This window comes from Rhea pennata, chromosome 2 (genome assembly GCF_028389875.1).
Source record: "Rhea pennata isolate bPtePen1 chromosome 2, bPtePen1.pri, whole genome shotgun sequence".
NCBI lineage: Eukaryota > Metazoa > Chordata > Aves > Rheiformes > Rheidae > Rhea > Rhea pennata.
Window position 1 is genome coordinate 62,383,923 of NC_084664.1, and position 26,819 is coordinate 62,410,741.

The following is a 26,819-nucleotide window of genomic DNA, read 5'->3' on the forward strand; positions in this document are numbered from 1 at the left end:
CCCATTCTCAGTACCTACGACTTAATCACTTATAAAGAACAGCATTTCTCAGAGCCTTTCCTAGCAGTTTACCGAACTAACGCCTTCCTTTTGGCCTACCATCACCTCAAACGGGGTCAAGCTCTACCCCAGAAAGGCTTCAGGTGAGGCAGTAGCACAGACATGCAGTCGTACACCACCCGCCCCAGGACGACACGGACGCTTGGACGCAGGCAGGTGCCAGCTCGCCCGTACAGCTTCCCCTCCCCAAACCTGCACCCATAGGTGCAACCTGTGGCGGGGAAAGGTGGTGGCCTGCTGCTGGCCGACTTCACACACCCTGAAGCACCTGAAATTTTCCAAGCAAAGCATTCACTTTACCTCTCAGCCTGTCGGGGTTGCAGGCCAGGAGAAGGCCAGTGGAGGGAAGGACAAGCTGCCCTCAGGCATGGGGAGCCCCACAGCCGGGACCAGATACTTCGGGAGGGATCTCTCTAGGAGATTTCCAGTAGACCTCGTCTTATCTTCCCATCCTGCCCCTCCTCCTCCTGCTGCCTCTTTCCATCTTAGCCACCCTTTCGAGAGATAGTTGAGCACTGCATCGCGGTCTCGCCCCGGCTTTTCTGAACTGAAGGCTGCGAAGGGTGTCAAAAGTTGGCTTCCACTTCCCACCTGTTCCCATAGATGGCTGCAGCCCTTAATGAGATTTCAAAACCCATATAAACAGGTTGACTAGAAATTAGCCAGACCTCTCCTCGCCAAAGTCAGGGAAGAAAGAGAAACAAAGCACACACATTTATATGGCAAATAAAAGAGGGAGTTAGAACTGGCATTATTCCCACTGCTGAGAAAAAGATTACGTAGAGAGATGTCTATGTACATATAGGCCTGTATCTCTTTGTACATAGCATACAAATGCCTACTGTGTTGCATCTTTGCATACTATGTAAAGCACAAAAGTTGGAAGGGATGAAAGACTCCACATATATCTGCAGAAAGAAAAAAAAACTCAGAAAATTTGAAGAAAAATTTAAATTTCAGCTGGCATAATGTTATTATTGTCACTGCTTATTACAACAGCCTCTTAAAAATGCCAGGAAACTTGAGTTTTGCACTGTATATCCACACACTAAAAAACAGACCTTGCCCTTAGGAATATACAGGCTAAGATCAAAAAAACAGCAGAGTGGCACACTCCTTACAAACAAGTAAGGAATAAGTCGGATGACAAATGTTAATTTCGGCTCTGTTGCAGACATTTTCCATCAGCCACATTGAAAAGAAATTGTGTCAACATTAAGTTTAATCAAGCAACTATCAAACAATGAATGATTAATGACGGTTCATTCCAGAAGCAAAGAAAACAACTCGACACTTGTTACATACATGGTTTGAAAGGCAAGAGGGTGACTTTGGCATTAACTCAGCATAAAAGTATGTTTCTGCCTTTCTACAGAAACATTTCTCAAGACTGTGTTTCATTAGTACACTTTCTTTTGTTATAAATCTTATGATAGCTCATTCCTCATTTTCCTTTCTGCAAAAACTTCAGAATTTAATATGGAGTGATAACTTTCCACAGATTTTTATATGCCATGTGTAGAATTCAATAGAAAATTTGATCCCTTCTCTCAAATTCTACAGGTAGGTTCAAAAAAATTCCAACATAAAAGACAAGTTTTATTCTTAGGTTTATAAAACTCTACTGGTTTTATCACTATTAAATTCTGTAGGCTTTGTTCATAAATTCTGGATTAAGGTCTTCCAAAACCTTTCAGAAGCCATCTGGAAAAGGAATGTAATGAAAATTGCCAGGCTCAAATTATATTTTGCTTTTGTTGTGTTGGATTCAATGATATCTCAATCATAAGAAGTGAAAAAGAAATAAAAACACAGAAAAATGTATAACCAATATAACTGAAAACCAAGAATTTTTACAATGCTGTCATTGTGTGATAGTTGGAAAATATTAATTGATTAACAAGAATAGATGGAAGTTTTTAATTGACATAGATCACATAGCTGTGATTTACTACTGTTAAACATATGGGAAAGGAATCTTAAAATCATGTTTTAGCTGGAGAGTATGAATTTTGTCCTATGAGTACAGAACTGAGATTACAGGGTGAAAGTAATCCCTCCCATTTACAACTACATGCAGAAACCTGAGGTCTAGTTCAAATCTTTCAGGAAAGGAAAACAGAAGATAAGGGCTCGATGCAGGTAATTTTAGAGGAGGAGAAAGTCTTTCATGATGTCAGAGGTATGAGGAATAGATCTGAAAAAGCTCATCAAATGGAAAGACAGAAAGTGAGGCTATAGGGACAAGTGGCCTGAGTATGGAAAATATTCAAAAATAGATATTTAAATCAGAAAACAGACACTTTAAATGCAGGGAACATTGCTGTCTTTACCAGTGACTTATATATGCAATTTAAGTGCTAATGTCTTCTCTGTGCAAATGTCCTGTTAACAACTACGTAAAGTGTGCAAGATCTGACACTGAAGCCTTGCTGTTACTGAATCTGGAAAAACTCATCAAAAACAATTTAAAATTTATGGTAGTCTTGATCCTATCCATTTGAATTTATGGTGCCAAAAGAAAATGATATTTAGGAATCAAAGAGCTAAAAGCTCATTCTTAGCATATGCAAGGAGAGTGTTAAGCTCAGGACACTGTGTGTGAAGAGTTCCTCTTTTAAGTCTGCGTTGGTCCATTATTGCCTATTGCAAAACTCAAACGATAAAAGGGGAATTCAGTACGACTGCAATTCAGTCTGAAGAGGCTGTGAGTTCAGATCTCAAGCAACTCTCCTGTATCGAAAGAACAGGTACTGTCACTGACAAAACTCTACTCCAACCAGTTATATTCCCTCCCCTTGCTCTCCTAATGCCACACACAGCTCCTTCTGCCCCGAGCCTGAGCCCAGCCCTACAGCTTTCTCCCCTCCCAGTCACCTCAGCCTCCCAGTTACTCTGGCTATGCAAGGGCTGACTTGAGAGGCAACAATCTCCTAAAAGCCCTCCAGAGGTGAAATGCATTTACCAGACATAAATAAATTAAATTAAATTTTAAAAAGCCTTTCATGGTTTAGGCTCCACCTCCAGTACATCCTTGAGATCCTCCCTGATACACCACACCCCAGGCAGTCATTGGTGGTCATGAAGGTAAGGTGTCCACAGGGACACGTAAATCACATTTGGAATAGTGATGGGAGATGTACTGACACTATGGCAGTAAGTGCAAACACATACCAAGCCAAGCGCATGTCGTGCCAGCTGCGGTGCCACTAATAATGATGAAAGAGAGGAGCTAGAGATGTCCTCCTGGCCAAGCTCCACAGCAGAGCAACTCTGTTGCCTACTGAAGTTAGTGTGGGCTCTTCTGCATGCAGCAAACAGGGGTGAGGCTTTGAATAGGCTGGACAGCATGGCCTCAGGGAGAGGGGCTCTGTCAGCTTTGTCACTTGGAGTCTGCTCAGGATGGGTCCCACCAGAACTCCTGCCAGAGACACTCATGTGAGGGACATCCATGTCTGCAACAGCAGACCCTGGGTCTGACCATTGACCAAAAGGTCTAGTAATGCCATGGTATGTGGTGGCTTATACCTTTGGGGAAGGAGAGCAGTAGTGGGGGGAAAGAAGAGAGTTTGTCTATATCCTAAACAATCCTAATGGTATCTCTATCACTTGCTAAAAAGGCAGTTTACAAATATGTGGATTTTTTTTTTCCAGATCTGCAACCTTTCACATGTACTGTAGCCAGAATTAGGCAGATGCAATAGTTTAAAACTGCTTTACCCATGTCAGATGAGGTTCTGTGCAGGCTAGAAGTCCCAGTCTAACCAAAAGTGAAGAAAAATAGGGTAAAACCTCAGACTGCAGCATCAGGGTACAAATCCTTAAAGCATACTCTTCTTTAGAAAAATTTGACTTCTTGGTCTATCGTAAGAGATGCTATAGATCTTATAGCATCTGTTTGTTCCTTGCATCTTGTTTTTCAGAGCACCTTACAATATCAAGATCCAGCTGCATCTACTACAGGGAGCCTTGGAGCTTACAGTGCCACTCCAATAGCACAAATGTTATCTTCAAACTGGCTACGAAGCTGAAAGTGCACAACACAGCACGAATTGCCCCACTGTACTTGAAAGCTGGATCATTAACACCCTGAAGGAAACAAATGCCCGAGTGTTCACCCTCTGTTTTTTGAAGTATTGCTTTTTCCCAATCCCTATTAATTCGAATCTGGTTATTCCCTAAGGGGACAAGGAGGATGTGAAGTAGAAAAGATAGATTGTGTCTGTAATTACCAGGGGGAATCCGTCATCCTGCAGCTCTGCCACCTGTCTCAACAAACCAGCCCCACAACGAACAGCAGGGAAAGATTTCAGCCCAGACACCGAGGAAGGAAGACAGGGCTAACATTTATGGAAAGATCTGTACCTCTTTGCTCAGCTTTGGTCTTTAGGAAAACCCATTTGGAGTAAAAGAACAACTTTGTGCCTTTGCTGTCTGAAGGGACAGTATAAACACAGAAACCAAAATAGTATTAAATCGACACTGTCCAGAAACCTGTCCTTGAGCTTCCAAGTCCATGTTTAGGTACCTAAGACAGACCTATCTCTGCGGAAAATTTATGTTAGTCTATTATAAACACATTTCTAGGTGGCTGTTCACTCAACAGTCATATTACTCCTCCTCAGATATATTTTGTTACACTTATAAATAAAAATGAACCAGGAACTGAGTCAGACCATAATGGTCTAAATCTAGCTAGCTATATGTACTTAATAAACTTTTAAAACAAAATAATTTTAAGAATTATACTAGTAAAACTTTCTCGTGTAGAAAAGCCCAAACAAAATATCTGGTCAACCAACAATTCGCAATAAAACCAACGCAAAATGCCAAATGCTCAGGAATGTGAAAAACAGGCTGCTCATTTAGCTGCTTAAAAGTAGCTTTAGGGGCTTTCATTTATCCATTTAGTGCTCAGAAACTTGACTTAAACTTACTAACACTGGAAAATATTTAAAGCAAGGGAGGAGAAAGGTAGTCATATGGTTATTGTGGTGGGTATCAAACTAACCTGTTTTGTTTGGTATGTGTTCATATTTAAATCTGAATGAGGATGTTAGTTTGTAGTTAAGAGCTCGTCTCCCTCCTCTGTTTAGCAAAGTATTCAAATATTATAAGGTTGTAAATATTGTGATTATTTTTTAAGCATTTGACTATCAACTCTTCTCTCAACTGATGCTTCAGCAAGATGTGATACCACCTCCTAATGTGACTGAGCCCATTTCAGTGAACCTGATCCTCTCATATAAGTGGTTAGAAAGAGAGGAGGAATAACTGCAAGGAACAGTCACATAAAATGGAGACCAAGCATGACGACGTGTTGACTGTGCTCACACAAGGGCTGTGCACCACACACCTCGTACTTTTAGAGTGCGTTTCTGAAACACAGCCCTAACCTTAGGGCACACAATCATGGTCAGATGCAGCCACAGCATCGAAACCCAAGTAGAGGACACCACAGCAGTAGGCATGCAACAGCCCTCCTATATCTCTGCCGGAATATATTCGACCCAACTCAAATTCTGAGGTTAACCTCTTGAAATCAGTTGGGAATTTGCTGTTAACTGCGGGAGCCAGACTCTCACCCTGGTCACAGTAGTCCATGTGATTAAATGAGCACAGATCTAGAGGCAGCCTTTATAACGCAGACAAAGCATGGGATTATTTGAATGCAGGCAGATTTCCTTCACTTTACTAGGCAATAAGAAAACGAAAATAAACTCTAGTCTGGAATTTCTCGAGCTAATTTGTAACTCTATCATCAGTGGGACGTATCCCACCTCCCTGTAAAAGCGGGCTCTATAAATGCAGCCAAAGCACAGTCTTCTTTACTGTGGAAAAGAAAAAAAAAAGGGATCAGTTCGTTCAGCCCAAATATCAAGTTCTGAACAGTGAATGCTCAACACAACACTCAAAGCCAACAGTGCAGAGAAATCCATAAAATCAAACTCTGCCACAGTTGTGGTCAGTGGAAGGGTTTGGGCTGGATCCTTCACTTACAAAGAGAAAGGGTGCTGGCAGCTGCATATTCTTAATAAAAGCCTCAGGAGTCTGGAACATATTCCCTGCCCTTGCTCCAAAACAGCCTCAATCTGATGTACTTCCAGGCATGCTGCAAAAGCTATTTGTTGGATGAGGTGTGGCGGGGGAGCCATGGACATTTGGAGACTCTTCTGGAATGTTTCTCTTCCTTATGCCAGCTGGCCGTGGCACGTTCGTGTGTCCATTTAGTCACTGAAGGCTTCTGGCTGGCAAATTCATTTGTCTGGAGGATGTTTAAGAACAAACCTCAAGGCACACAGAGGCCTGGCAGAGCTCTCTTTTCAAACTCAAAGATGAAGACAAAGTTACTTAAGCAATTCTAAACAGTAAGTGAATTAATAAAGATCATGGACAATTCCCAACAAGGCAAAGAACTTAATAATTAAATATTGTAACTAAACTCCTGTCAGTAATGTTTCCAAACCTATTTTCTTGTTTTAGAAAAGGTAAACATAGGAACTGATGCTGTTGTATAGATTTGAAATGAGAAGCAAGAGGGGAGAAGAGTGGTGAAACTCTCCTCTGGTTCATTGCACACTTTGAAGACCCAAGGTTAGTTCTCACACACTGTGGCATTTTGCTCTTAGAAGCTGCCAAGTTTTGCTGCATCTCGTGTGTCCTGTTGGGCAGGGAAGATATGGACAGAGCTCCACTTGCTTGAGACTCTATAAAGAAAGATCCATCACTTAGGCCATTTCAGGGAAAAGTCAAACCTGGATTAGGACAGACAGTAGCTTGGACTTAGGTAGAATAAATGAAGCTGCTCTAATAGTTCACTTATGGAGCCTTTCTTTACCACTTGGGATCTAACACTTGGTGGAAAAACAGTAGATCAGTTAATGCACATTCAGATGTGTCAGAATGATCCTGGATGACGCAGTATAATAAAACATACAAAAGCAAATGCAATGAGAATTTCTGTAGCACTTTTTATCACTTCAGCCTTCCAAAATCTTGTGCCGCGTGACCTTGGCATTGTCCCTGTTGGGAAAGTAAACACCTCTGTCTTGCGGACAAGAGAGCATAGACAGGCTAGGAGAGAGCGTGCTTTGTTAGGGCACTGCTAAGGAGATGCAGGGGCCACGCAGAGAAGCAAAGCCTTCATGCAGGTCATTTGAGCTCCTAAATAGCCTTTGAGATCATCCAGTTTTAGGGAACAGTGATTTCTTGAGAAACTGCAGGAAAAAGCTGAGATAAACTAATGAAAATTTTAATAAATAATAAAATTTAGAGGAGAATAAAATGATTACATGGATGGACAGAATAAGCCTCACAGGCTAGTATGCCTCTGTGCAGCACACCAGATGATATTTATTTTTGCAGGATTAGCTCTTTTCTGTGTTAGCACATCTATGCCTGAACACTGAATACATCATCTTATCATTTTCACAAGACAGACTGACATCTTATAGACTGACTGTCAGATTCAAACTTGTCCCATGTTCAGTGATATAAATAACTGATTATCTTGCTACTGACTCTGGCCCCTAACTAATTAACAGCAGAATTGCTTCATCCCAGTGACTCCAGCTTGCAAGTCAGTAGTGCAAAATCCTGTGTGCAAAAAGATTATCCTGCAATCATTCATTTCTTTTCCTCCAACTTGGCCACTTTTCACTTTCAAAACTCTCCTTAAGATTCATTCAGTTAACATTTATTTTCAGTCATACTCGTCCAACATTGCCATTAATCATCATAAGCATCAACTTTGATTCATTCTGTTGTATTGACATTGATGTTCTCAAAGAGTTATTTCAGATGTTCTGTTGCATAATAACCTACCTTTTCTTCCAATTAATTCTTACTTATTCTTTCTATCTTCAGTGCTGAGCAGTGTAAAACATACCATTACTACAGATGAACTGAGCAAAGGAAGAGTGAGATTGATAATTGAAAAGTAGACACAATGCTGAATTTGTTTCTTCCTTCTTCTATTAATGTCTTTGAAAATAGGGATAGTCAACAGCAGGAAATAGTACTACCCATCTTAAATCTTTGAGAAAAAAAAAATCTCAAGAAATCAAAGTGCTAGCTTCTCATCACTTTTTTCTTCTCTCTGTCTCTCTCTACAGATAAAAAAAAAGATTTTCTTTTCATCTATTTTTCCAAAGTTCCTCATGTTTTTCTCCCACAATCTTACAGAACTTTTTTTTTTTTTTTTTTTTTTTTTTTTTTTTTTTTTTAAGAATTAGCAAAGTACGTATAAATCCCACTGGACTCAAAAAGCTGAGGTTTTAGAAAACCACCAGCAATTATGGTATCAACCTGATGGGATCACCACAGTGGAAGAGACAAGATAGTGAAAAACTTGAGGTCTGTGAATTAAAGGAGATAGGAAAGATTTTAGATAAGAATGGGTGCAATGGTGGGAAAGGATTACTGGGTTTATTTCCACTAAAATTTAAAGAGGGAACAGGACTTTCAAATGAAATGTTATGTGATTAACAGTGTCTGTTGTTTTACTAGTAACATAATTGTCCATTTTGAACCCCTGGCAGTTCCCAATTATGACTTTATTGTTAGCAGTCACAATTTTGTTATTTATGGGCAAGCAGCTGTGATTAAACAGGTAAATTTCAGCTCTGTTGGAGAAGCCAGGCAAAGCCAGTGCCTTGCTCAAGTTGCATTTTAGACCTATTGTGAGGACACTCTTCTGAGAGATTTTTGCAAAGAGGGAATTTTGCCCTGGAGAGTAACCTAGTATTAAAATCTCCTTAACTGCAGCTTGAAAACCTGCACTTTTAAAGACTTACCAATTTATAGCTTTATGAATGGCTTGTTTGAAACAAGTCATGCCTCCTGCTGACCTCTCTTTATGGCTTTAATAAGGCATCACAGCAAGGTAAGAATTATCCCCATTAGGCTGGTTCATAACAAGCTTGTTAAATTTCAGATAATAAATCAACTTGAGGACAAAACCCAACAGGATGTAACTACACAGGAACCTGCAATCTGAGAGCCAGATCCAATATATGCATTTATAATAGCATATTATATTACATATAAGTTCTGATTTTTACGAACATCTCCTTGGCCCTAAACTCAAATGGAAGCGGAGACAATAAATAAATAAACCACTCGGGTGGTAACAGTTGCACCGATGCAAACTACTAGTTTCCTGAATGAAAAGGGCCTCGGGAGGCTCCATCAGAGCCAGCGCAGTCTGTGCTGCAACCCGAAGCTCCTTCTTTAAAGTCCAGTTGAACTCAGGAAAGTAAAGAACACCACTGTGGGATTTTGTGTTCAGTATTTCATGCTTGTAACTTGAATGGTGCTTTCATCCTGTATGTTCACAGCTTGTAGCAGTTGAAGAACCATCTTTCCTAATGCCCAGCCTTGCAAATTCAGCTTGGGGACAAGAGCCGAAAGTGCTTCTCATACACATCGTGGTGAAAAGTGGCATCTTCCCTCCCAGGTTGTGTCCCGTTAGCAGGCCTTCAGCTCTGTTGCCATCGCTGGATTTACCAGCTGAAACAGTCATGGCAAAGATACCAGAGTACCTAGTGGACTCATGCTTTAACTGCATTGCTCATGCAGAACTAAAGGAGTCAAGGAGTCACTGCAAAATAGTGCTGTTAAAACAAAGAGCCTTGAACCAGGGAAGTCAGAAAGTGCCTTTTTTAAATGGTTACTTTTCAGCTCAGAATGCGCCCTTTCCCCTTCACTGGCCTTCGAGTGGGGGCAGCCCCGTGTCCATCTCCCCCAAGGGGAGACAACCCACATCACTTTGAATCTGCATTTTTATCTCCTGCTGCATCATGCCCCAAAAGCATCTTTGCTCATACCAATTTCTCCTACCTATGTCCTGTTTCCACTAGTGAATTAGCACTTGGAAAGGGAGAAACATTAATTCAAGCATTACTACATGAGATAATGAAGTGTCTCAGAACATTTTTGTCCACTAGCTTGCAAGAGGGCTAATGTGCTTTTGCTTAAAGTAATAATTAAAAAAAATGAATAAAGGAAACCCACCATCACTTTGTAAAACAATGACAACAGATATGCACAGCCTACAACAGGAAAAATGGTCTTTTCTTATTCTCTCTCTTACGCATCATTGGTATTTTGAGTGCAATGGGCCAATTTTCTATGCTTATTTTATTATTTTAAATGGTGACCTGCATGTATATGATTTATAAATACATAAAGACACCTAATACTCAAACCTCACCTAACAGATTGCCTTTGGTAGGACTGTTGGTGTGATGAATGAGACAAATAATAATGTAGTGGTTATCACATCTGCTTTACATGCTGAAGGTCCTGGGTTCAAACCCCGGTCGAACCAGCATCAGGAAAGCTTTAGGAAGTTGGACTAGATGCTCTCCAGAGGTCCCTTCCAGCCTTACTGATTCTGTGAATGACCATCTATACTAGTTAGCAATGTCTCTCAGCTAGCAGTGAAACAGTGCTGTAACCAAGTAACTGCAAGCTCTAAAGTTTGGCCCTCAGGTACACCAGCTCTCCATCACTAGTGGAAATGTACAAGTTTTGCTGAAAGATAAAGACAAGAAAGCTCACATTATTGTGTTAAATTGACTTTTTCACCCTCTTTTTTCATGTATAAATTTGAGAATAAATAAATCAAAATAAAATTAAACCTGACATTTTAGATGTGAATTTGAGGGGAATATAAAGATGATGAGGATGCCATAAAGTCTCTTTTCAACATTTTGTTAGTTTCTTCGCAATGAGATGAGTTTCCCAAGAGTCACAGTCAGGAGCAGGGTCTGGGCCACCTAACCGCATAGGAGGCCACTCCACCTAATGAAGGCTTAAACAATAAGCATCAGCTTGGCACCCTTTCACTCTGTATGCAGAAGTGACTACACATCAAGGGCTTAGGACCAAGAGAGGAAGCAAAAAAGTCCAGACACTGAAAAATCCTTGCAGACCTCTATGCATTTCATCACTAGAGTGAGACTGGCTACAAACCACATCCTGGTTAGTTAAAGGAACAAAAAAGATTATTCTTTCACCAAATCTCAAAGACTAATGTTAGTGGTGCCTCTAACTGTGCGTGAGAGTGAATGAGTAAGAACAAACCTAGGAGAGTTCTTCTCACAGTCATAAATAAATTGCTCAGTCTGGAAATTTAATTTCTCATTTTTTCCAACCTATAATATTTATTTTAAAGGGCTTTTTTTGATAAACTGCAAGGTAGAAGACTTTAGAGGGAAAACCTTAATCCAGATAGAAAGCAGACAGTGGAATACACTGACTGTACTTTCAAAATGTTTCACAATATATTAGCAGCATCATTTCTGAGAACACTGAAAGAAACTTAAAATTTCATTTGCAAAAATAGTGACAAGTCTGAAAACTTCCCTTTCAAAAATGAAGGGGGAAACTCCACAAGCCCTCAGATGTGTGGAGTGGACAGAAAGGGAGAAAAAGAAGCTACTGTTAACTTCTATATTGGCTAACATTGGCTCCCTGAGTCAAGGTGCAAACATACTTCCTATCCACTTGCTCTTTTGGGAATTTACAGCACACGCTTTTCCATCCGACAGAAGAAGAGCATAGAGCTCTAGCTTCCGATAAGGTGTATGGCACACTATCTGGGACATGATTATCTACTTGTTATTTTTAGAGTAAGTATAAGTTAATATATCATCAGCTGCCTCTGTAATTCCACAGCTTTCATTTCCTTCTACCCTTAGAGAGGTATCATTTCAACGAGCAGTGCAGCGCAGAGGAGTCTTGGATGAAGACCCTGTAGTAGCAGGGACTGAAAAGGCACAGAGCAAAACGAATGATGAACTGTTCCAAAATCGTATCAGTTAAGCCATAAAGTTAGATAGCTGGAAAGGAGGGAGAAAAAATAAGGAAAAAGAAAAAAGGAAAGAAGAGAAAGAAGGAAAGAAAGAAAACCCTATACATTTCCAAAGAGCTTATCTCGCAAGCCTGGCACCCACCTGCATTTTATCCTTAGGGGACATGAGAGCCCTCTCCTGCCCCAGCTGGTCCCTGGAGCGGTGCAGTGACGGCTGCTCGTGCAGCTCAGGCAGCACCTCGCCTGAGCCCCGCGCCGGGCGAGGACAGGCAGGGGCAGGCTTAGGCGAGGGCTCAGGGTGGTGCGTTTCCAGAGCGGCGTATCCGACAGCTGACATAAATCCACTCATGCCAGGAGCTCTGCCTTCAAAATCCCAGCATGTGAGGCAAGTAATAATCACATGACTACCTGCACGAAAATCAGACCTTCACTTGCCAGACACTGGCGGTCTTGGGAGCAGTTCTAACTGAGAAATAGTTAATGCCCCCAAAGCCAAATGAATCAAACATGATTTTATATTGTGTTGTGCTCACCCACTTGCTTGTAACAACTGTTATTAATTATGAACACTGTGGAGTTTGCAGGCTTGGAGAGTGAAGTATTACATTATACGAGTAAAGATTTGTTGCTACAAACCAGAGTGCTTGATGTACAGCAGTTAGATATTCCTAAAGAAGACATATCATATCTTTTCTCTACTATGTTTTTAACTATAAAAACTTCTAAGCATCTGATTTAATCAAAAGTGTGAATGACACCAACTTTGGGGAAGGAAAAGAGAGAAAGAGAGAGAGAGAGAAATAAACTGCACTGTATAGAACGACTATTTTTATTTCACCTATAAAAGACCAAAGAAATATACCAAAAAACCTGCAGTGAGACAACTGTTTTTTTTATTTTCTGTAAGAAGGTGACTGAAGGATGGAATATCAGGCAACCACAACAACTGCAGCAGTAGTTTAAGACAGCGTACTGTGCACGTGACCATGTAAACATCATTATACACAGAGATATAAATATTGTAAAAAAAAAATTCTGCAGAGACACACCACACGCACACTCTCCCTATATATTACACACGCACACTCATATACATACAGGAGTCATTCCAGGGGGGTGATTCCAGTTGCAGGCTTTTCCTTCAGCATCAGTTTGCTGCTCTCTCACACTAGCAGCAGCTGACGCTAGGAACAAACCCCAAGCAGGGTTGTAAAGCGCGGTGCTCTAAAATACAGAAGCAAGCGGATCCACCCTATATCCCCGCACCTCTCCAGCCAGAGGTAAGACGAGCAGTGCTGCCACCAAGACTGCGCACGCTAGCGCGCTTATCTGCCAGTGCGACCCGAGCCAGCCCGCGGGGCAGCCCTCACCCCCCACCCCGAGCATCTTGCCCCAAAGGGCTGCCCGGGCCCCGCGCTCCCAGTAAAACCCCGCCAGCAAGCCGCGCACTGCCTCTGAGAAAACAGCTGCCGGCTGAAAGCAAACCGGAGCCCCTCTCTCATTCTGCACAACCGCTTCTCTCTCCAAACACCTCGGCGCGCCGAAGGAAAACGACACGAGTTAAACGCTCCCACTCGGCGGCCGCGGGGTCCAGCACCCCCCGCAGACGAGAGGCAGCGGCCGCGAAACGCGGCCGAGCGAAGGGTCACGGCACGTGGTTTGCGCGGCTGCCCGGGCGGGGGGTCGCGCCCCGGTACCTGTTTGGGGCTGGGCTCCAGCGGGGGCTCGCTGCTGCTCCTCCGGCAGCAGCCGAAGCCACCCCCCCGCATCTTCTCCACGCGTGGGCAGGAGACCGGCCCGGGGGGCTGGAGGCGAGCCCGCCCGCCCGCTCCGCGCAGCGCCCCGCTCCGCTGCGCTCCGGGGGGACGCGGACCTCCCCTCCCCTCCGCTCCGGCCCCCGGCCCGGCTCGGCTCGGCTCGGCCCGGCCCGCCCCGCCCGGGGAGGCGCCGCCGCCCACCCCCGGCCCGGCCCGGCCCGCCCCGACGGGGCGCCCCGCGGCCCCCCGGCCGGGCGCGAGGAGGGAGGGGGGAAACCTGGGGAGGGGGGCAGAGACCGCAGTGCTTTTTACCGAGCCTCGGCAGCCCCAGTGCAGCCGAATGACCAAAAGGGGAGAGGAGAAAAGAAAAAAAAAGGGGGGGGGGGAGAGAGGAAAAAAAAGGGGGGGGGGGGAGAGAGAGAGAGAGAAAAAAAAGGGGGGAAGGAAAAGGAGAATGACTGCCTGTGCTTGCTTTCCAGGCTGGGAATTTTAAAAGCTACCTCGTTATTTTGGTATGAGTCTGCAGTAATTTTTAAAAGTTTCTTTTCTTTTTTTCGGGGGAAGGGAGTGACAGGCTGCAGGTTTTTTGGTGGTTTTCACAGTTGACATTTGCTGGGGATGTGTGCATGCACGCACTGAGTTTCAGGTGCACGTTATACCTCACAAAGTGCTTCATTTTTCAGAATCCTGCCAGCCACCGGGAAGCAAAAGAAAAGAAAAACAACACCCAGTCACACTTGGCTACACTACGAGCAGGGTCGCACATGCACAGGGACAAATGGCATGAACGCCACACGGAGGTCACTCCTCCAAAAAGGCTGGTGCAGCAGCAGTGAAAAAGCTGCTTTTTCTTTCCCTTCCTCTACCTTTCGGTTTTCCTCCAGAAATCTAGGTTCTGGCTGGCGGTGTTTCGCTGCCTCGCAGAGAATCCTTGAACTTGCCGTGAACTTAGCAGCGCTCACCTGGCTGCACCCACGGCGCGCTGCTGCAGCGCGCCAGGAACCGTACCGGCGCCGCTGCCCTTCCCAGAGCGCAGGTGGATGCTGCGAGTCCTCCCGGCCCCCGAGAGACGGCCCGCCGTGAACTCTGCTCTCGACAGCCACGCAAACGGTTAACACGCTCGCGATTTACCGCCGGGCTGCCCTTCCCGGTAAGGCCCCCCGAGCGCTATTCTCCGCTGCCGCCGGCGCCTGAGCGTATAAATTTGATGGATTAGCACGACTCGGCGGGGTCATTCTCTAAATTAACACCAGGCAACCTGGAGGTGGTATTTATCGGGCTGACATCAAATGGCTCCATTCAGAGCGTCCACGGACAAGGGGGTCAGGCGGAGGCTACCCATGTAATCAGCATTATTCATGCTCGAGCTGATCACCGATACCGCTTAATAGATTTGCTCTGAAACGTCTGCCACAAGGAAACTCTGAGGGCTAAACTGCAAGCTTATTCCCCACTAGTGTAGGTTGCAAAAATCCTCAGCTTCAAGCAATTTAGATGATGCATTTCAGACTGTCTGACTTTGAAGCCAGAATTTCTAAAGCACTTAAGTGAATTGATTTCACTGGAGTTTGGTGTCCACCTTATTTAGGCCCCGTTAAAATCCCAGTGAGTGTCTAAGTACCTTTATAAATATGGCCACCTGGTGCAAAGGGTCCTTGCTCTGCTGTGATTTCTTCCACAGACCAATCTGTTGCCCTGCAAGGAAGCACACTACAGCAAATGTGAATAAGGTGCCATAGAATTTGCAAAGGGATAGTTTGCCTCGGTGTGTGCTCTGCTCCTCAGACGAGCATGCTTGCCATCATTTAGCAGGCAAAAATATTTATAGTAGCACTTGGATGCATTTGTACTTCCTGTACTTTTAATTTCAGACTCTAACGTAGACATCTGCTGAATACCAAGCTGATTTTTCTTTCAAATAGGAGATTGGACAAAAACTATAAAAACTGAAGCCAGGGAAAAATAGCCTTCCATTTTGACTGAGCTGAAAGATATAACTAAAAGAAAAGCATGACATAGTTTTAAAAAAAAAAACTTATTCTATTTTAACTGATCCTTCTACATAAAACATGCTTTGTATTTTTATGGCAGTGCTTACTAGTTAAAATTCTTGTTGTACCAAAATATAAGTTTGAGCGATGAAGACAAGAAGCTTGGTCTTTGAAGATGGGTTAAACATATAGACAGTTCAGGCCACTTTTACACAACTGATGCTTTTTGACTTCGCAGAAAAAAAATGAAGAAACATTACTGTATGTGAAAGAAATTTCTCTTCCACAGAAAACAATAGTGAGACTTTATTTCAGTGGAACAAGATTTAAGGCCTTTTCCTGAAAATATTTATCATGGCAATGCTACAAATACCCCTAAAGCCATGCATATTGCATAGCAAACTAGGAAGAAATGATTTTTATATTAGTTCCTGAACTGCAGGAGAGCTGAAACCATTAAATTCTACAAACCTGAAGACTTTTAAAAGCTCTGGAGAGAAAAATGAAACCCCAGATTGCTTCTTTCATTTAAAGATGAAGATAAATATTTCATATTCATTTAAAGATGAGAGAGAAGGCAGAAAATAAGTTGATGCTACTTCAAGGAGTATTTCAGAAAGTGCACCTTCCTTTCTGCCCTGTGGCACAGGGTGGAAGGATTAAGTCCCATCCAGTGCTGCCCCCCCCCCACCCTCCATTCACCCCCTGTTTTCTATTCTAAGTAATTTACATTTATGTTGGGATAGAAACTCAACCCACCTCCCCTCCCCAAGGTCCAAGGTAAAAGGCTGCAGCGCTTAACTGTTGGAAACAGACGATTGCTACGGTATTTTCTCCATCTAAGCAGATTCGTTACGTCTAAAGACCCACATGTGCTCTTTGCGCATGTAAACCATCAGCTGCTGCAATTACAGCAGGTACAAAGTGATGGGAGAGCTAATCATACACACTTCTCCAAACCACAAGATTCTCTCCCCCCTCCCGCTCTTTTTTTTTTTTTTTCCTCCCCTACAGCAAACAGACAAATGCACAATATAGGTTAAACATGCTAAGGAAAACAACCAACTTTCTTTGCAGCTAGAGTCTCTTAAGACTGGTAAGTTCAAAACTGGGAACAACAGGGAGAGAAACTGCTTGGGAAGACAGCCCAAATTGTCCAGGTAGCAGCTACACACCAGAAACAGAAATACATCTAGCACACTCATCTTACATAAGGAACTGAAAAAACTCTTTTTTAGTTATAGCATTGACTACTACATGGAAAAGAAAAGCAAGCCCTTACACAACAGGTCTCTGTAGGACTTGGTTATGGTTAAAGGGACAATCACAGAAACAACTGCAGGGGCAAAAGCAACCCTTTAAGAAGACAAACCTGCACTAGGAAGAATTAGTAGACATAATTGAATGATAATAATAATAATAATAAAAAAGGCTATAAGAAAGAGTCACTTCTGTATGTTTTTATAAATCTTCCCCTGTAAACCTATGTAAAAAAAATACTCCTATATAGTATTCAGTTTATATATGTGTGTATATATATATATATATATATACATACACACACATATATATACACACACACACATTTCTTTTTTCTTCCCTCCTGTAGTTCACTGAAGTCTGTGTTGGTGTTGCAGAGTGAGACTATGTGGCTAAACAATGTTCTGGGAGGATTTGAGAGCTTGTGGGGTTTGCAGATGTGCTATCTTGGAGCTTTCAATTCCAGAACATCAATTGGCACTTGAAGGAATATGGGTCAGAAATCATAAGAGGGTTTTTACTTTTTCCCAGACATTTTTATAAAGTGAACTGAGGAAAGGGAGAGGGAGAAACTGCAGACTATTCCCAGCAAGCTGTTCTTTGTGCATTAGAAACAACTTCTCCAGTTTGGCAGTAATTCCCAAGCACAGTGATGAACCTAGCACAGTGGCAGAGAAGGGAACAGACATGAAGAATGAAATCCCACCTGAGAACTGGAGTCAGCCTTGGTACGCCAAACTGAAGCAAAGTAAATCACCCTCTGGTTTTATCTATTCACTGCATGCATTATCCCCCAAGCTTTGATCTATTATCTTTCCCAAATGTAATTTGGAAAATCACAACCGCTAATGCAAACACAGTACATTTAATCCACATTCTCTAGCAGATGAAACATCCCATGCTGTATTAGCTTAAGGTCATATCAGCTCTTTTGATATAAACATTATTTTTCTCCTATTGTTAACTTTGCCAAGCAAATATAGTGCAGAACACATTCCATTTTGTTGTACCTAATAAAATAAACAAAGCAAAAAAAAAAAAAAAAAAAGATTTCTCCTTCCAGATTTATTATTATAAGGATACTTGACTCAAAATATATATATATCCACAATAGTTGTATATGGTGGTTTGTGGTAACAGTTTTGGAAGAATCCCCTAGTACTTATATTAAGCTGTGGGTAGACATATCTGGCAGTAAATAAATATTAAGCACTAGTGTACCACATTTTATTGGACTACATCCAAGTTTTGGATAGCATTTTTGAAAGTTCACAAGCTGTTTTTCTGAAATCAAGCTAAAACTCTATTAGATTTCAGGAAAAAGCCTTTGCAGATTTTTCTGAAAAACTCCACATTGCCAGAGAGGGGATAGACTTGGGATCCAGTCCCTGCTTCTTTGTATAGTGTGATTTTTATACTGAGAAAAAAAAATGGGTGAGACTAAAGTGCCAGTCTTTCCTCTGTAACTGTGCGCACTGACCATTATACTGTTGCAAGAAATAGTTAATACTATCCTGCAGAAGCAGCTTCTGAAGATGGGATCACGTAGTTAAAAGCTGGCTTGCAGAAGCGTGATGCAAAACCAGCTTCCTCAGGGAGAGGAAGCAACCAACTCCAGATACCAATTATTCCTCATTTCTTGCTGTTGGAGGTAAAGGCATCTAACCCTAGAAGATGGTACACTCAGGACTAATCAAATGTGCACCTCCCTGAAGCTAACCCTAATCCTGGGAAAGACCATTTGTGACAAGCTCCTTTATACAGCACTTGGTGTTACTGCAAAGTAGTGAGATATTCTACTGGGCTGCGCAGGATCGCTGCATCTGCTCAGTGTTAGCGCATGCTCAATCTGAACTCCGTGTGCGCAGTGTGATAACACACCAACACATCTCTGCCCCCAAAGCAAAACAGAAGAGAGGGGTAAAAAGGCCTTCCTCCCCCCCCCCCCCCCCAAGTGGGAAGGGAAAGAGCTGCATAACTGGAGGAGAGAGAGAACAACCAAGAGCAGCTCTTTGCCTGCTAGAAATTGCCATGGGCTGCTGGTGGAGGGATGCTGCCCTTGGAGGAGCAGTCAGTCGTGTGGCTGCTCCCCACCTGGGGATGCTCAGCCCTCTAGAGAGGTGCCACGGCAGAAGGTGGCAAAGGGGAAAAAATAGCTGTGCAAGGTGAACCTCCTGCATATGAAGAGGTCAAAAGGATATTGACGGGCTTAATTCATTCCCACCCAGCCGTGGAATCACAAGACAGGCCGCAAGCTGGAACAGAAGCACAAAAAGCAGTCAAAACGGACAGAAATATGTTGGTTGCTAAGTCTTCAAAAAGCGCAGAAATATTTCTTAGACTTTTTCCTCCGTGCAAGTTTGCATGCTCAGTAACCCCTTATGGCAGATTCAGATTCAAATATTTACAGCACAGAGCACAAGATGTGTTGAGGTCTGTGATTTCTGTTCAGCCTCAGATATTCCTATAGGAAAACATCCAAAATTGGCAGTCAGATTCTGAACACACACAAAAAAAATGTGAATTTCAAGCACCCATAGGGGCACTATTTCCTAAATTTGTCTTCAAAGTGCAACTTAACCTTTAATTTTGCATAATTACTGTTTCAATTGGTATTAAATGCCTTATATAATCATCATTATTTGATTTTTTTTCCATGAAGTATATAACATCTTTTTACAAACTATTTGGTGTGACTGGATTTTCAGGTAACCGTTTGCTTATTTTGCGTAAAGTAGGGGCACAAAAAAGCTATATGCTTATAGGAATCTATGCTGCTCTCCATGGCAAAAAGCCCTCTTTACCTTCAGGGGAACAGACATGTTCTTTCTGCAGACTCCTGAGATGTCCTAGCAGTGTCCACCTTTCCAAATTTGTCTGTTTCTTCAATTTTCTCACTGAAATTCAGGTTGTTTCAGATATCTGTATGGAGCAAGGTATGGAGCAAGGTAGAGATGCATATTGTTTCTGCAATTCTCATTTCAATTTCACGACTGCTAAGTTTAGATCTCTAACGTAAAGTTAGTTACATGAAAAGCTTGTCCATGTCCATTTAGGAGGTCATTTTCTAACACTAGTAACAATTGTGTACATAGCTAATATGCACAGTCTTGTTTCAATGTGTTATACTTTGTCACTGCCAAAAACCAAGAAAAATTCTCCACACCTATCATATACTATCAGTTTTCTCTTTCAAGCATCAGTTCTGAGGTCTTTTGCTTGCTTATTTATATAAAACACATGCTTCCTTTACTATGCTTTAATACAGTGCAGTAATTTCAGAGTCTTCCTTCTCAGAGATTGCTAAAAAGATAGGTATCTAAGAGGACACCTTACACATCTGGCAGAGATTTATAGAGCCAGGACATGCCTGCTTCCCTACTCACTCTCCCCAAACTTCCAGACTGCTATGAGGAGAAGGGAAGCCACTCTACCAGAGTATAAGAACAGAATAGCCTTTAACTTTTTTTCTGTGTTATACTGAGTAGGTAAAAAAAATAAATAAATAAAATAAGGCAGAAGAGTTCTAAATAGAAGTAAAACTAGAGATGAGCAAAATGAAGTGTAACTGGAGAGTTTCAGAAGCATGATTGCATTCTAGTTGATTTGTTACAAGGGACAAGGTAGAAAAAGGATTAAAAAAATGCTACTGGAAAGTTTGGTTATGTAATCTCAACTTCAGTATTTTTCTTCCAAGTTGAAACATGTCCCCACTCAAGCCTGGAGTCCTGCCTACCTTTTTCCATCCATGTTGACTCAGGTGCATGCACAAGCCTGCTGCTCCTGGATTCAAACTTTAAGTGAGATAGAAACCTGCCTGTGTGGATGCAAGGCATTTTGGAGTTTAAATGTAAGGTGTCAGTCCAGACATAGCATCTATTTGGGAGATTTTTTCTTTTCCCTAGTGATAGCCTAGAGGCTATCAAACTGCCATTTTTCACCGTAACTGGAGTACACTGCCTATACCCCACAAGGTTGCCTTTTTTTTTTTTTTTTAGGGCTGCTCTTCTCTCTCAAACCCTCTAATTTCTGCTCAGATTGGTTGAATAACCTGCATCACATTCAAAAATATAGGATTTTATTTCTTGAAGGGAGAACTTCCAGGCAGGAGATACACTGAGAGTACTGATGCAATAATATATTATTAGGTGCAAATAGCTACTCCTTTTTTTCTATGTTATTCTGCTCAATAGGAATGGTATCCTACTAATACCCACAACTGGAGCAGCTGCTTTGCTACCTGGCTTTCAGGACAGCACTTCTGCTACCTGCCTTCGCTCCCCACCAGCTGTTTTTCAAGGCTTCTTACAGCCCTTGAATGTACTGAAATGCCAGAGCCCAGCCCTTGCCAGGCATTCCCAGCCTCAGCGTGGGGCCGGTGGGATTGGCACACATCCTGAGAGGCCTCACTCCGGCTCAACCACTGCAATAGGTGTACCAGTGGCCCCAAGGGCCAGTCCTAGCCAGCTGAGCAGGACGGAGAAAGGGCTGAAGGTTATTAAACACAGCTGGTGTTTTATCACATCAGAGGATGTCTTTAAAATCTAAGCAGAAGGAAGCTTTCAGACAGAAGTAACTTAGTTGAAGGGCTAACATGCCACTGTTTCTTCCAATGTTCAAGTCTAGATTAGCTCTGAATTTATTTTAAGATCATGCCATCATTAGTTAATTAGTCAGAAGATTAAGTTTTTCCCTGCAGGTAGGCAAAGGTGACTCAACTAAGATGCAGAATACAAGAAGAAATAAAGATTAGTATGATTCTTAGCTAATATAACATACAGATACATGTAATCAGCTGCAACCCATATGTTCTTTTACCTCACTCAACTTCCTGCTACAGATGGCACGTCTCAGACTGTCTATCAGTATTTAGCTGCAGTTTTGTATGGCACGCAGACACATTTTAAGGATGAGACTTGTTTTAGCCCACTAAGGAGACAAACTGCATAATCGTACACACGTTGGAAAGCAGATCTTCCACCACTCGCCCGACAAAGCCCAAACGAGTCAGGGTAATGAGGCTGTGTCTCTCCTGCCAGGCAGCTGCAGGGCCCAGGGAGTCAGCCCCAGTCCTCTGGCTATCTCAGGGGCTCGGCTGTCGCACCACAACCTGAGACCACAGAGTCATTGGCTCCACCTTTCGGGCAAAACGTAAGGGAGAAAGGATAGTTATGTCATTCCGCTTCTACAAGAAGAATTGGTGAATTAACATACCTGGTAGACTTATGGCATGCTAATAACATACTAATTGATAATATTAGTACAATAATTAGCACATCATGTTGACAGAACTGTATGAGTATAGACTATAAGGAAAATCCAGACCCCACCCAAATCCAAAGCAGTAGAAACAAATACAGAAATGGCTAGAAATGTCCAGTACACATTTTTTCCCTTCTGAAAACTGTCCAGATTTTGTACTAGATCTTTTACATGAATGTTGTGATTGGCTTTATGTAATGGATGTTATCCTGAAAATACTTAAGAATATGCTTAGCTTTTCTGCCATGACTTCTAATTTGTTCAGTTTCATGGCAAAATACATGAAGGCTTTGTGCACCGTAATACATTAAGAGATTTAAAATAATCTTGGTCCTGGAATGAATATTTATGATAGTTCTTGCAGTTCACCATCAAGCTTACTGAATTGAAAGAAAATTTTAATTAAAAGAATAGAAAACATTCTAGCAAGACATTCTCTACTTCTGTAATTCAACCTTATGTGCAGGCAGACAAAAAAAAAAAAAGCAGGCCTTGCTTTCAATTCTTTCCCATTCTCCTTTTTCCAAAGGGACAAAGCCCAACACCTACTGCAGGAGGACAGTGCACATGCACAGGACACCATACTCCTGACTCCCCTCAGCACTCCCAGATTGTAGCACAAACACAACACTATTGAGGTTGCTGCTCTGCTCCAAGTTACTGATTTATCTGCCATAAGTTGTAACTTTTATCCAAACCCTTTGCTTATCCATGCATAATCCATTTACACAGGCTGCAGATGAGCACGGTCCCTGCATGCAGAGGGTCCTGGAAGATGCTCCCACTCCCCTGCTATGACTTACCATCACCCATGTGCCTTTGCCTTGGTCAGCTAAGCTGTTCACTTCAAAATAAGCCATGTTAGCTTGAACAGCCTGAATAACTAAAACTTGGTATCTTGCCAATATCTTGGTATCTTGGTCAATACATAGGGTTTGAATGCTCCCACACTAGCAGCTTTGCCCACAGGTCCGGCAGGAAAACAATGATGGTTTACTCTTCGGTGTAATATCCTTTGCCAGCACAGCCAGATTTGGAAGAGATCTTTGCCCATTTTGCTAGGCTTTTGATGAATTAGCCTCTTCCTCTCAGTAGGGTTTTGATACTGAAGCATAACGAAAATTTAGACATTGCTCCCAAGGACTAGATGCCTATGTCTTCAGGAATTCATACACCATGCTTCTGTTCCCTGGCTCCCACACTCACACTTGCCTACTCTGCTTTGCAGCTGAGCTTAGACTCCTGCTCATTTGTGGAGCTGAAACATCTGCTACTACGCCTACAAGCAACGAGGACGACCTAGGACAGTGATTCACTTTTTTTTGGCTTCAGAAATGGCTGTTCAGCACAAGAACCACCCTCATCCTTGGCCACAGCTTCGTGCTGTGGGGAGCATACCCTAGACTGGATTTTGGAGGCAAAGACCCCACAGACTGTGGCACATAGCATCCCAGACCTCAGTCCAGGAGATGCTGCTGCTGGACTCCTGATTCCTTAAGCACAATAAATGCTTAAAAATTCCACACCTCCATAGGCATTCACTGGCATATTACACATCCAGGAACCACGTGAGAGCTTCAAGAATGGCATAGCGGGTGGGGGGCTCATAACTCAAGGTGGCCACCACAGAATTGCAACAGTGAACCTAGCTGGCTGCAGCCCTTCAACTCAGTGTCACTGGAGAAAGAGCTGCTTTGGTACAGAAAAAAGGGGTAGCCAATCATCTTCTGGAAGTCAGGAGCCTCAAGAAGGGGACCACATATTTAGGACTGGGCAGTTACAGCAGAGCAATTACTATTAGGATAAGCAAGACTGTATCTAACCAAGCAGCACCATGACTCTGGCCAGTGCATCAAATAGAAGAGAGGGATTTAAAGTATCCCATTTCTGACAAACAGAAAGGATTACTTCCTTTTTTTTTTTTTTTTTTATGGTTATGTAAATGTTGATGGATCGCAGGCAGCTTTGAGGACAGGGGCATTGGCTGGCTAGAAGAAAACCGTAAATCTCCCATAGTGAACCCACAGCTTCTGCAAAGGCTGCATTCAGAGGGCCTTGCTGAATGTGGACATGCCCTCAGCAACGTGGGGGGGCCTGCCCACACTCCTCTGCCTGTTTTCAGGCAAAAAAAAAAAAAAAAAAAAAAAAAAAAAAAAAGTGGCTGCTAGAAGAGATACAGCTGCCATTTAATAGATGCAGGATACCTTTGGCTGACTGACTGAAAACTTCCTAATGCCCCATCATTTAAATAGATCTCTAAAGCAAATAATCATATCACTCTCACTGGATTATAACCCATAATGGTTTTGTGATTAATGACAGTATTTAAGTTATCCATGTTTTTGCCAGGAAAGGGTTTGGCAGGCAGAAATCTGCACTAATGTTTTAATTTACATATTTATCTTATGTGCTATTAAACTAAGGAATGAAACACAACCATCCATTGTGGGCCAGTACCAATACAACATTTACACTAAATCTCTTGAAAAAACATATTGTAAGAATGTTGCTACTGAGCCAGAAAACTTAGCAAAAAACCCCTATACTTAAGCAAAAGTAAAACAAAAAAAACCCCCACACTTCCAGAGTCAAATACTTGAAGGCTGTTCTGGATCTGTGTACGATAACAGCTTCCCGTGTCTTCTTGGGCACGGGCAGCACAAATCCAGATGCTGACTCAGCTTAGGCCTAATATTAGGAGCAAACGATCTTAAATACAATGTGGGGTGGTATGTGGAAGATCCACAGACAGTGTGCTCTTCACTAAGCAGTGATAAGTCTGTGTGCTTTTTGCATGAGTCTTTCTGCTTCTGCCCCCGGTCCCTCTATGGACTTTCCCTTCCCTGTTCTTTCCTTCACTGAATAGCAAAACAACCTCACACAAGACTCCTGTCCCCAGATCTGGATCACACTTTCAGCACTAACTGCAAGACTATGCTCCTTGAGGATGCACCAGCTGAGGGCATGGTAAGAAGCCATTGTCACTCACACTCTGGCAGCAAGAAGATCAAGGTAGCCGAGAACTTCCTGAAACGTGCTTCTCAAATTTCTGTAGCCTGAGTGTGAAGTTAATTCTGGGAAGACTATACTGGGGCTGTTTTGCAGTGCGCAGCAAGCTGCACATGGTGGCTATAACATATAATATTAAGGTCAGGGAGGCTGATGAGGTGGCCTCAGGCTTCATATATGCAAAGCCTAGAGCAAATGTTGGCCACAGCAACTCTCATGGGTTTCAAAAGTCTGGAGAGGCAGGTGCTACAGGCAATTTGGGTTTATCCTGGCCTGTTTGCTTCATGCTCCGCAGTGATGTCCCTACAGACTTCAGGGCTCATTGCTGGGGGAAGGTATCTAAGGTGGAAAAAAAATGGGGCTGCCATTTCTAGAAATCTCAGGAAAGGATTAATATATACTTGCTAGAAAGCATTGTGGAGCTTGTACCCAAGGTCAAAAGGCATGTCTGCCTACAGGTGAGCAACATTTTGCAAGAAAAGCAGAACTTACAGACAGGATTCCTAAAACTGAGGAGTAAGATAAAGTAATCTGAGTAAGCTTACTGAGTAAGCCAAAGAATCACAAAATCCTTGGACCAAAAACACCATCTCACCCCAGCGTTGAGACAATTCACTTAGGAATGGGACATTGTCTTTAACAAATTCACGTTTTTTTCTTTTTATAAAGAAAAGAGGAAAGGAAGAGAAAGAAATCACTATCACACAGAGGCATTGATCAACCTACAAGAACTATGCTCCCCTAAGAGGCAGGCTGTGGTATAAAGATCCTTTTCTTTTCTTCCTCTGTCTTAGACATGTAACAACTTCCTGCGATGCTGCCGTTTTCTGGCAGACCCACTTCTACCACATAAGGTCTAATATTTAATTTCATTGCTAGTATATTTTTGTAAGATAAAATCCCTTCCCCAGAAGCCTGCTCTTTTGCTCTGTAGCTACATGTAAAGGCAGGATTCCTTAATAAGGGGGAAAGGGTTGGGATGCTGACATGAATTAAAAACACATGTGCCAGGAAATGCATGTTTGAAATTAACTGAGCTTCCTCTCCTTGCTCCTCTCCTCTGGGTTCCTGTGAACTCAGCTTGCTCTTTGAAATACCGACTGCATCTTCCTGGCATCACACTTCACCTCAACAGAGTACTTAATTGAATGCTCATGAGGTGTCCATGGAAAAGAGCAAGGAAAGGTGCATTTCCTGCCAAGACTGGAATGCACGTCTGCTACGCAGCTTGCTGTAAGGAGGAAAAGGCCCGGGGACAGCTTTAGATCTCCTGATTTAGAGCCTTGCCCCCGGTAGGTCTGCAGCAGACCTCTTCTTTGGGCCACTGTGGCTTTCCAGCCCTTGGTGTGCTTCCCTGCTGCGCCACTTGCCCCTGATTTGCCCTTCAGGGATCGTGGGTCTCTTCCCACGGCCTCCAAACATCCAAAAGTAGCTTTGTGCTACATCTGGGCAGGAACGTAACATTTAGACAATCATCTCAATGTGAAACCAGACCTTTCTGCTTGCAGATTAGCAAGACAAGACATTTAAGGGGGAAGAAAAGGGGAAGAGAAAAAAAAAAAAGGAGAAAAAGAAAGAGAGGCAGGCCAAGACAAGCCTGTTTGCACGTAGTGTCCTTGAGCTGCCAAACGGCCTCCAGCACAGGCAGTGTCAAGGGATGAG

The 26,819-nt window shown here is 42.7% G+C and overlaps 1 protein-coding gene across 4 annotated transcripts in view; it reads right to left on the bottom strand.

The window, feature by feature from the left end:
- Positions 1-13,716, bottom strand: part of TNS3 (tensin 3) — a 304,944-nt gene extending 291,228 nt beyond the window's left edge. For 3 of the 4 annotated variants that reach the window (XM_062569612.1, XM_062569611.1, XM_062569610.1), the window contains exon 1: positions 13,576-13,716. In XM_062569612.1, the coding sequence (XP_062425596.1) occupies positions 13,576-13,647 (72 nt within the window). In that variant the 5' untranslated portion in view covers positions 13,648-13,716. Of the gene's footprint in view, positions 1-12,020; positions 12,116-13,575 lie in introns of those variants that run through there. The other variant, XM_062569613.1, reaches the window with a different exon arrangement.
- Positions 13,717-26,819: the final 13,103 nt, after the last annotated feature.